Below are 7,926 nucleotides of genomic sequence, written 5' to 3' on the forward strand. Positions count from 1 at the left end.
GATTGAGGCAGACGCCGTGTCCGGTGAGGGCCTGCTTCAGGTTCACAGATGGCATTTTCCTGCTGTGTCGTCACCTGGAGAAGCGGGGAGAGAGCTCTCTGGGGTCCTTTTATCAGGGCACTAGTTCTGCTCATGTGGGACCCTCTCTCACGACCTGATCATTTCCCGAAGGCCCTGCCTCCTAATCCCACACCCGGGGGCTTGGTTGGGGTTTCAGCCGGGAGACACCGGCACTCAGACCATAGCACCAGAGGGGTAAGCGTCCGGCATGGCGCCCTGTGTAAAACAGAAGGAAACAAGCAGCTCAGGGGAGGCAGCAGCTATTTCTGATGAGGGGCGACGGAGTAAGTTTCGCGGAGGAGGGGGGCCTTGTGTTGGGCCTTCTAGGAATGATGCTTCGGAAGTAGGAGCAGCGAGAAGGCAAGAGGCCGCCGCTGCCTCTGTTGGTTCGGGTTCCTGCAGAGCAGACCCTGAGTCAAGGATCTGCTCCGAGAGCAAGTGTTTCACCCAAGAGCTGGGCGTGGCTTCCGCGGCTGCACTCAGTCCTGGGAGGGCTGGGCCTCCGAGCTGTCCTGACTGACCCAGGGGTAGGGGCCCCTCCCTGCATGTCATCAGTGGGCAGTAGTTACTGGACGGCCAGTAAAACAAGGGAGAAGAAAGCCACTCTGGCCAGCAGATGCAACTTTGGCCCAGGCCAGAGGTTCTCAAACTTGAGCAGGTCTCAGGATCACCTGGACGGGAGTGCTGACTTCACTTCCCGGGTTTCTGAGTTAGGACGTCTGGCTGGGCCTGAGATGTACCTTTCTCACAAGTTTGTGACACTAGGTGCTTTCAGAAGCCCTAGTTCATGATGAGGGACTGTGTCTCTCCTGATGGCTGTGGCTCTCCTTGGGCTGGAGATGAGGGTGGCTTGGTTTTGTGTTCTGCCACTGCTTTGCTTCTCCCCCGAGAGCCGGGGCCTGGAGGTAGCCAGGAAGCTGGGCACGGCCACTCCACCTGACCACGTTTGGCCACGACCAGTTTTCTCCTTGGCTCTGGCACCATGGGCCCATAGGGGTCCGGAGCAGAGTTGCAGTTTGTCCAGCTGTAAATGAGACAGAGGGGGAGGCCTTCAGCTGGCGTGTGGTGGCAAGGGAGCTAAGGACAAAGGGGCTTCTGGCCAAGATTACCCAGCTGCCAAGCAGTTCACTGAGCCTCAGTGGTCTGTGGAGGTGGCTGCACCAGCCATGGCGACTGGGAGGCAGAGCCAGGACTCATGTGGTGAAAGGGGCCTGCCCTGTCTCCCTCCCGGACTTTGCTCCTGCTGTCCCTCTCACACCAAGGCCCAGTGAGTGACGGCTCCAAAATCCAGGGCCTGTGCCTGCTCTCCTGGCATCTCTAAAGCACCCCCATTGTAATGCAGTCCCTTGCCCCTCGGGCCCCATCCTGGACACAGAGAGGAAGAAAGAAATCTACCTTCTCGAGTGGGTTCTAGATTGGAAAGAGGAAGGAGTGAAGTTGGGGAGAGTGGACAGTTGCATTTGAATCCAAAAGAGCAACTATGCAGGGATAGGCGAGCTGAGGGAAAGACGTTTGTGGTTTCTGTGGACAACTCACTTGATGTGAGTTCTTATTTTCTTGTTCTTTAAGATGTCTACTGTACCTGCAGTGACTGAGGGGGTGGGGAGGGCTGACAGTCCACAACTCCAGCAACCATACCGCTCCTGGGAGGGTGGCTTCCATCTGGGACACTGCAGGTTTTGTTGTTAGCGAAAGTTTTTAAGAAGTCATGTCATTGAGGTATAAATTGCACATAGTAAAATCTCTCCTTTTTATATAGTTCAGTGAGTTTTGACACACACACATGGTCATGTAATCACCGGCACAAGAAGATGTAGGACAGGGGCGCCTGGGTGGCTCAGTCGTTAAGCGTCTACCTTCGGCTCAGGTCATGATCCCAGGGTCCTGGGATCGAGCCCCGCATCGGGCTCCCTGCTCCGCGGGAAGCCTGCTTCTCCCTCTCCCACTCCCCCTGCTTGTGTTCCCTGTCTCACTGTCTGTCAAATAAATAAATAAAACCTTTAAAAAAAAAAAAGTTAGAGGACCATGCCCTCACCCCAAAGCATTCCCTTCTGTGACTTTGTACTCAGCCTTTCTTCCCTCCACCCCCAGCCCCTAACAGCCATTCATCTCTTTTCTGCCCTATGTTTTCGCCTTTTCCCAAATGCCCTATAGATGGAATCATATAGTGTGTACAGCCTTTTGAATCTGGCCGCCTTCACTTAGCAGAGGGCCTTCAGATCCCCCAGTTCTTGCGGGTCTTGGTTTGGCCAGTGGCCATTCCCTTTTCTTGCTGAGTAATATTCCTTTGGAGGAAGGGAACGTTGCTGTTTATACATTCGCCACCTGCTTTAAGTAGTTGTGTGCTGGTGTTTGTGTTCACATAACTTTTCTTTCCTCTTGTGTAAATCCCAGGAGTGGGATTACCAGGTAATAGGGTAAGTGCACGTGGAACTTTATAACAGATGGCCCGGGGCGCCTGGCCGGCTCAGTCGGTAGAACGTGTGACTCTTGATCTCGGGGTTGTAGGTTCGAGCCCCACATTTGGTGTAGAGATTATTTAAAAAAAAAAAAAAAAGAGAGACTGCCTAAGTGTTTTCTAAAGTGGCTGTGTCATTTCATATTCCCACCTGCGATGCTTGGGAATTCTGGTTTCTCTGCCCCCCATGCTAGCGTTTGGTGTTGTTGCCTCTTAATTGTAGCGGTTCTGATAGTGATAAAGGGATGTGACAATCGTCTTCAAATAGTTGCAGGTCTGTTGTGTAGAAGAGTTACGGTTGTAGGCACCTTGTGGCCCTTAGGAGGACATCTAGGTCAGTGGAGGAAATAGAGGGAGACGGATTCAAACTCTGTACAGAGAATAATTTTATGGGGAGATATTAGCTGGGCTTTGCTGTAAAGTCGTGAGCTCCCTCACTGTGGAGGAGTTCCAACAGTCTTGGTGGCCATTTGGGGGATTCTGGCAACCAGTTTGGGTGGGAGGGCTGCATCATCTTCAAAACGTCTTTCAACCTTGAGGTACAACCAAAAAAAGAAAACTTTATTTTTAAGATTTTATTTATCTATATGAGAGAGAGAGAGAGCACAAGCAGGGGAAGGGGACAGGGGGAGAAGCAAGGTTCCCTGCTGATCATGGAGCCCAATCTAGGGCTCAATTCCAGGACCCTGAGATCGTGACCTGAGCTGAAGTTGGATGCTTAGCCGACTGAGCCACCCAGGCGCCCAGAAAAACTTTATTTTTAGTTGACTGGGAATGGAGAGGATTTTCTGCAACACTTGCCATTAATTTGGCATGTCCAGGCTTAGCCCATCTTGGGATTCTTCTTGAGGTGTCCTGTGGCCCTGCTCTGCCCTCCACCTTCCTGACTGTGGAATGATAGGCATCCAGGCAGCATGTCCCCCTAAGTCAGAAGTCTGCTGTCTGATGGCTTCTCTGACCTGGCTGGCCTTCTGTTTTGTGTATCTCATGCATGTTCAAACCTTGGAGCACTACCTGTCGGAGGTAGTGTAGCGTCATGGTTGAGGCCTTGGCTCTGGAGTTGGAGCCACGTTTGCCTGGGGGTGCACCGTGTACCTGGCGGTGCAGTCTTTGTGGATGTCAGTTTCTCCCGGGATGATCACAGCACGTTCCTGGGAGGGTGCTGTGGGCATGAATCAGGTAAGGACAGGGTGCCCTTAGCACAGAACCCAACACCTACGTTATGCTGGGCAACGTCCGCGCATTTCATTGTCTGAATGGTCGGCTCCCCTCGGGTCCTCACGTGTGCAGAGCAGGTGTCCTCATCCTGCTGGAGGCTGGGACAGGAGGCCGTGGCTGTGTGTGGCGACAGATCTGATGACCCCGATTTCGGTCCTGCTGCTTCTGTCTCCAGCTTCCTCAAAAACCAAGGAAGGGATGCATCTTTCTGTTGCCTTGTTCCCCAAATGGGGTGAGAATTCTTTATCTCCCTGGAGGCACGTTGCTGAGCCTTGTGGTGCTTTTCATTTCCGAAACTCTTGAGTTGATGTTTCTGTGATACTTCTTGGACTTGATTAGAGCACAGAGCACCTGTTCTTGGAGCATGACGTGGTGTCCCTGAGGTCCCTTCAGGAGGCCGGTGAGGTCAAAACTGTTTTCATAATGATTCTAAGATGTCACTTGCCTTTTCCACTGTCATCCTCACATGGACTTTGCTGTCGAGCAGACTTTTCTACAGGTTCATCCATCCTGTGTGTGATACTGCACGGATAGGAGACTCTAGCTATCTCTCTGAAGCCAGACATCAACAGCATTATAAAGATGCAAAGCAATGCCACTTTTTTTTTTTTTTAAGTAGACTCTACGCCCAGCGTGGGAGCCAAGGCGGGACTTGAACTCATGACCCTGAGATCAAGGCCTGAGCTGAGATCAAGAGTCAGATGCTTAATGGAGCCACTCAGGCGCCCCGATGCCACTCTTCTTGCTACATTTTTTTGTTTTGTAATGGAAAGTGTAGTTAATTTTTCATAAAAAAAATCTGATGTCAACATGGAATGGATTTTCAGTTATTTTAAAATTCATAGATATTTATTTATTTTTTATTTTTAAAGATTTCATTTATTTATTTGACAGAGAGAGACATAGCCAGAGAGGGAACACAAACAGGGGGAGTGGGGGAGGAAGAAGCAGGCCTCCTGCCAAGCAGGGAGCCCGATGTGGGGCTCGATCCCAGGACCCTGGGATCATGACCTGAGCCGAAGGCGGACGCTTAATGACTGAGCCACCCAGGCACCCCAGTTCATAGATGCTCAAAAATTTTTAGTTTTAATTTCTAATCCGTTGGTGATCATTAGAGACTTATAACCCGTGTAAACAAAAGCTCTTGGGAGTCCCCAATCATTTTTAAGATCATAAAGCGGTCCTAAGATCAAAAAGTTTGCGAACCGTCAGGTGAAGACCTTGGGCTCTGGGGTCAGGTAGATGGAGGGGGATCCAAAACTCAGTGCTGTCATTTATTGGCTCTGTGACCTGGGCAGTTCATTTAATCTTGATACGTTTTTGTTTCCTGATGTGTAAAATGGGAATAACAGCAGTACCTTCCCTAAGGGGATGGGATGCGTTTCAGAAACCGCCAGGCAGGAAGTGAGGACCAGTCATGGCTGTTGTTTGGGGGCGGTGAGGCACAGAGGCGGAGAGCGTGTGCTCTCGATGCAGGTGCTGGGCTCTCATCCCGGGCGCCACTGGCTCTTCGTGCAGGTTTGAGTCTGCGCCCTGATCTTGCCGGGCCTCTGTTTTCTCAGCTGTAGAACGGGGATAACAATGTGAGTGCCCAGCTGGGTTTGGGAGATTAACCCCTGGGAGCTCTGTTGGCTGCTGCTGCGTGGCTCGGCGGTGACTGTGAACACGGATTCCCCCTTTTCCAGGTGCTCCTTGTCTTTTCATCCCGCTCTCTTGGCTTTGTCTGTCCCACGTGGATCATTGCCCCTAAAGTTGGTTAGAGGGTGACTCACAGGCATCAGCGGCAGGGGCATCGGATACACGTCCCGAGGAAGCCTCACTTGTCAGAGCACCGGCTAAGTTATTGCAGGTTGGATGACAGTGTAGACCTGGCTCTGGGTTAAGGGTCTTACAAGTGACTTCGTTTGCCAGAAGAGGACGTGACAGAGCCTACACAGCTGTAACCAGCTGCTTTCCAGAACTCCGGGGGCAGGGGTGAGGGTCCAGGGTCTTTTGGGGGAGAGGCGAGGGAAGGCTTCTCAGGCTGTGGAGTAGAACTGTGTGCGGGGCGGGGGAGATGGTTGTGGGCCCCACCTTAGAGGACATTCTGACCCAGAGGCCTGGCCCGGAGCCCAGCAGTCCCAGCTGTTACGGTGGTGGCGGCGGTTCTGTAATAACATGCACTTTCGGGGCGGGGGGACCCGATTCAGTGGTTGGGGCTCCCATTTGGGATAATGCTGAACTGAGAGATGGGAGCTCCTACCTCACACCGTGATCTAGCCTGTCCCCCAAAAGTGTCGAAGTCCCCATCTTCCCTGGCACTCCTGGAGGATGCGAGACCACACCTGAGTGCCCATCTTTTGTTTTGGGGGACGCTTGGCTTGCACAAGCGGTCAGCCAGAAGGATCAGGTAGGGGGCTGGTGGTCAAGATGGCCCAGGGTCAGAAGACCTGCATCTTGCCCTTCGCACATTCTAGGGCTGCAGGGGAGACAGACACCGTGTTCCCTGGGGTGAATCGGCCTCCCAGGTCACATCCATAAATGAGATGGGCTGCTGTGAGTTCCTGTGATCCTACCTAGGATCTCTGAGGGTTAGCGCAGATATCCCGGGTGAATGTGTGGACAGAGTTAAAGATAAAAGCACCACGGATTTTGTCTCTGTTTCCTGGACATTTGAGTGAGATGCTTTATTCTTAGAAAAGGATTTGGATCTCGTCAGAGGTGTTGCTGGTGGTCACTGTTGCTGCTGGTCCTTAGTAATCGCATAAGGCATGGGGTTTCCTTTGGGAGAGTCCTGGGCACAGGTGATGAGGGCCTGATAAGGACTGGGCAGCCAGAGGCCTGAGGACTTGGCCTGCATCATGTCACACTGACCTTAGCCGTGGGCGGCTCTCCCTGAGAGCCTTCTCTGAGCCCACAGCCGTGGGCTGGCTGGGGCAGGTCCTCTGGGCATGTGGAGAGGTTGGGGAAGGGGGCTGTGTAGCGTGTTCAGCCCTGGTTGGGGTGGGGGCGGGAACACAGCCCCGGGCCCCAGCTTCAGAGCCAGCTGCCTTGGGCCTCAGAAGCTTCACTGGGTCCCGCCTGTCCCTTCCTCCTCAAGCCGTGTATTCCATTCTGCTCAGGCCTTAGGTTGGCCTCTCCACGCCCAGGGTTTGGGAGTACCTGCTGTTTCCAGACCAGGCAGAGATGCTCAGATCAGGGCCCAAAGGGTTCCATCTTGGAGGTGTCACAGCCGGGCTGGGAAGAGAGTAGGGGTCTCCAGTCAGGGCCAGCAGAATGGGTGGGTGTTGCTGGGGTGCTGGAGCAGACAGCCTGGGCTTAGGTCTCCGTTCCCCCTCTTACTCCTGACTTGGTGTCATCTGAAAGGCAGATGCCAGCAGGACTCACCTGGTAGGGTTGTTTGGCGCAGCTGATGCAGGCCAAGGTCTAGGGACAGTGCCTGGCACACCTAGCGAGTGCTGTCTAAATGCCAGTTCACTTTATTATTGATTTTCCCCTGCCAGGTACCACCGGGAAGGCTCCATCCCCGCCACCCCTCCTCACGGACCGGCAGGTGAACGAGAAGGTGGAGAACCTCTCCATTCAGCTGCGGCTGATGACCCGAGAGAGGAATGAACTGCGGAAGCGCCTGGCCTTCGCGACCCATGGGACGACCTTTGATAAGAGGTAGTGATGCACCTGCCTCCCTGGCCAGGCCCGATGGACCAGGGCTACTCTCCCGCTGCCATCACGCCGGCCCCTCCCTCTCAGGCACTCATCCTTAGCTCCCGGGGGTCCGTGCTACACTGCCAGGGTGTCCCTTTGCCTCACTGCCCCCATCGCTTGGAAACGCCCTCCCTGCAGCCCTGGATGGGGGGAGGGAACACAGGTCGGTTATGCTTCCTCCAAGCCACATAGGCGCCCGTGGCCTGAGTCACACAACACAGAGACTGAGAAGTGTGGGTGTGTCTGTCATTTACTCGTCCTCTGCAGGTGGTTTGGTGGGTGGTTTTAGCAGCAGCTGGTGGGGCCTGGTTCTACCTTGGTGCCTCCTCATGGGTTGGTTGGGTGGCCTTGGCTCGTCCTGCCCCTCTCGAGGCCTCTGCCTTCCAGCACCAGGGCAGTATACTTCCTCGCTATCTTGTCTGCGGCCCTCCCTGATGGAGATAGTTGTCCCCGTGCTGAGCCCTCGACCGGCCTGGCTGTGTGCAGGCACGTGTGTGTGCATGTCT

The 7,926-nt window shown here is 53.8% G+C and overlaps 1 protein-coding gene across 1 annotated transcript in view; it reads left to right on the forward strand.

Annotated features, from left to right (window-relative positions):
- The window catches only part of DLG5 (discs large MAGUK scaffold protein 5), a 122,883-nt gene that overhangs the window by 54,354 nt on the left and 60,603 nt on the right, over positions 1-7,926 (forward strand). The window contains exon 3 of the mRNA XM_025850496.2: positions 7,219-7,381. Coding sequence (XP_025706281.1) covers positions 7,219-7,381 — 163 coding nt within the window. The remainder of the gene's footprint in view (positions 1-7,218; positions 7,382-7,926) is intronic.

Source organism: Callorhinus ursinus, unplaced genomic scaffold, assembly GCF_003265705.2.
Source record: "Callorhinus ursinus isolate GAN/ISIS: 27379988/994484 unplaced genomic scaffold, GSC_fseal_2.0 scaffold31, whole genome shotgun sequence".
NCBI lineage: Eukaryota > Metazoa > Chordata > Mammalia > Carnivora > Otariidae > Callorhinus > Callorhinus ursinus.